The sequence below is a fragment of the Rhipicephalus microplus genome, chromosome 2 (assembly GCF_043290135.1).
Source record: "Rhipicephalus microplus isolate Deutch F79 chromosome 2, USDA_Rmic, whole genome shotgun sequence".
NCBI classification, from domain to species: Eukaryota; Metazoa; Arthropoda; class Arachnida; order Ixodida; family Ixodidae; genus Rhipicephalus; species Rhipicephalus microplus.
This window is the reverse complement of record NC_134701.1, coordinates 136,747,093-136,749,908: the sequence shown is the minus strand read 5'-3', so window position 1 is coordinate 136,749,908 and position 2,816 is coordinate 136,747,093. Positions and strand designations below refer to the sequence as shown.

At 48.5% G+C, this 2,816-nt stretch overlaps 1 protein-coding gene across 1 annotated transcript; it reads left to right on the top strand.

The window, feature by feature from the left end:
- Window positions 1–489: 489 nt before the first annotated feature.
- Window positions 490–1,806, top strand: LOC142791818 (uncharacterized). Its single transcript, XM_075885552.1, has one exon. The coding sequence runs from the start codon at window positions 490–492 to the stop codon at window positions 1,804–1,806; it is 1,317 nt and encodes a 438-aa protein (XP_075741667.1).
- Window positions 1,807–2,816: the final 1,010 nt, after the last annotated feature.

Below are 2,816 nucleotides of genomic sequence, written 5' to 3'. Positions count from 1 at the left end.
CTCAGTGACCCAATAGAGGGCCTTAGGGCAATGAACGAGAGCATCATTGGCTAGAAAATAACGCCAAACTGCCTAAATCTGCGCCACAGGGTGCATTGCCTGGCTACGTGGAAATGGCCATTCCCGCACATGTCAATAGCCTAGGAGTTAATTACGAAGAGGAGCAGATTTTTCGAGCCACACTGACCCCCCAGGGTGGTGATCAAAATAAAATTCATAATGAATAACGATAAAAATACTGTCTGCATTTGGCATTGAAACTGCAGGGGATACGCTGGAAAAAAGCACTCCTGCAGCAGTATTTAGAACAATAACAAAGAAACCTTAAATTATAGCCCTTCGAGAGACCTTAGCCTCTGCAGCGTCCCTTTATGGTTACCGGCAGTCCTTGGCCAGTCAGGAGGACAAGGTGTTTGCATACTAATAAGTAAAACGCTGACACACGTCGCCCACGACTTGAAGATGACCGAATGCAATATCGAATATGTAATGGTAGAGATCCTACAATACACCCCACGGCGCAATCAGCGGAAAAACAGTGTTTTTGTTTTAAATGTCTACAGCAACCCCAGGCACAGGCACCAGCAGTTGAAGACATTGCTCGAGAGGGCAGTTGAATTAGCCGGTCCTCGGCCCCTTGTCATAGTCAGTGACTTCAATGCCCCACGTTGCTTATGGGGATACGTGTATGAGACGAGAAAAGGTAGTGACCTCTGGCAGGACGCCACCGAACTAGACCTTACCTTAATCACTGATAAGGCTTTGCCTACGCGGATAGGCAACTCTGCGACCAGAGACACGACTCCAGACCTCGCTTTCATCAAGAAGGTCGAAAAGACTACATGGGCCAACACCGCCAAGGATTTTGGCAGCGACCACTACGATCTGCAAACTTCTATTATAGTGGACCGTAGCAAAGGCCGAGAGTTCACGGTGGTTGACTGGGATCTTTTTCGCAGCATTCGCGGTACAAGGGCCAGTGCTCCTGACAATTTTGAAGAATGGTGCGAGGGCATCTGCAGAGATACCACCGCTGCCACCGAGAAGATAAATACATATTCGAATGTGGAGAAGACGGACAGTAGGCTTGCCCACCTGCGCGAAGCCAAGACAGCTCTATTTTCTCGATGGAAGAAGCAGAGGCACAATCATAGGCTGCGGGAAAGAATATCAAAGTTGAACAAAGAAATCGAACAACATTGCGACACACTGTGCAAACAGCAGTGCGATGAGCTGTGCGAGTCCGTCGACGGTCAAATCAAAAATGGCAAGTCCTGGCATTTTTTGAAGCACCTCTTGGATGAGCAGAGCACTAGAGTGAACAAGAGACACATTTTAGCCCATGCCCTTCACGAAGCCACAAAAGAACAGGGGGTTGACGAACTCGTTACCCGATTAGTTTGCAAGTACCTGCCGGTCAAACGACAGGACGAAGACGGCGTGTTCCCAGAGTATGGCGGCCCTCCTCTACCTGAACTAGACAAAGACTTTTCAGAGGCTGAAATCAGGAGAGTGATTCAAATGCTCAATCGCAAGTCGGCACCAGGGCCAGACGGGATCACAGACAGAAACCTCAGAAACTTCGACGACGCATCCATAGAACGTCTAACTGGTTTCATCAATGAAGCATGGAAAACGGGAAGGGTTCCTGAGGAATGGAAGCTAGCTGACACCATACTGATTCCCAAGCCAAGTAAGTCTCCTAGCGTTGAGATTCTTCGCCCCATCTTCCTCACGTCGTGCGTGGGTAAGGTGGCAGAGCACGCGATTCTCTACAAGCTTAACTACTACCTGGAGGGAAATTAGATGTATACGCACAATATGATCGGGTTTCGAACCAGCCTTTCAACGCAAGATGCAATGCTGCTCATTAAGCACCAAGTCCTTGATAGATACTCTAGAGATACAAAGGCTTTTCTTGGCCTAGACCTAGAGAAGGTCTTTGACAACATCAAGCACGAATTCATCTTGGAGACTGTGGCGAAACTCGAGCTTGGACCCAGTCTGTATAACTACATCAAGTCTTTCTTGTCTGGAAGAAAAACGAGGCTGCGCATCGGGAACTTCTTCTCTGCGGACGTACCACTCGGACATCGAGGCACGCCCCAGTGGTGTGTGATTTCTCCGGTTCTGTTCAATCTCTGCATGATCGGACTGTCGAAAAGACTGGCTAGCGTGGACGGCATCAAGCATACTATATACGCCGACGACATCACAATCTGGTGCGTTGGCGGCAGCGAAGGCCGGGTGCAAGATGCCCTTGAAGAAGCAGTCGCCGAGGTGGAATCGTACTTGCGCCAAACGGGACTCAGATGCTAACCCGTCAAGTCGGAGCTCCTGCTGTATAAAAAAGAACGAGGTGGCCGACCGAAGGGATAAAAGCCCGTCCAAGAAAGCGATATACACATTTACACGTGTGACGGGGAAGAAATCCCGAGGGTAGACACCGTCCGGTTCTTCGGCATTCTTATTGAAGCGACGGGTGGCAACGGCACCGCTCTGCGGAAAGTATCACCAAGACTTACAACGCTTTTCGACTCGTAAAAAGAGTCTCCGGGAGACATAGAGGCCTTAAGGAAGACAATTTGTTAAGGCTCATGAATGCGTTAGTGATCTTCCACTTTAGCTACACGGTTGTTATGCACAACTGGCTTAGGTCGGAGTGGGACAAGCTCGACGTGATTATCAGAAAGATCGTCCAGAAAAATTAATAATTAACAGCTGTATAGAAAGGTTTGTTCCCATTCGATTGAAAAAAAACAAGGAAGACTAACCCCTGGATCACTAGATATGTTATCCACACTAAACGCAAAATA

Bases quoted from the DNA above. Each gene is read 5' to 3' on its own strand.
- LOC142791818 (XM_075885552.1), top strand. From the start codon at position 490: ATGGTAGAGATCCTACAATACACCCCACGGCGCAATCAGCGGAAAAAC.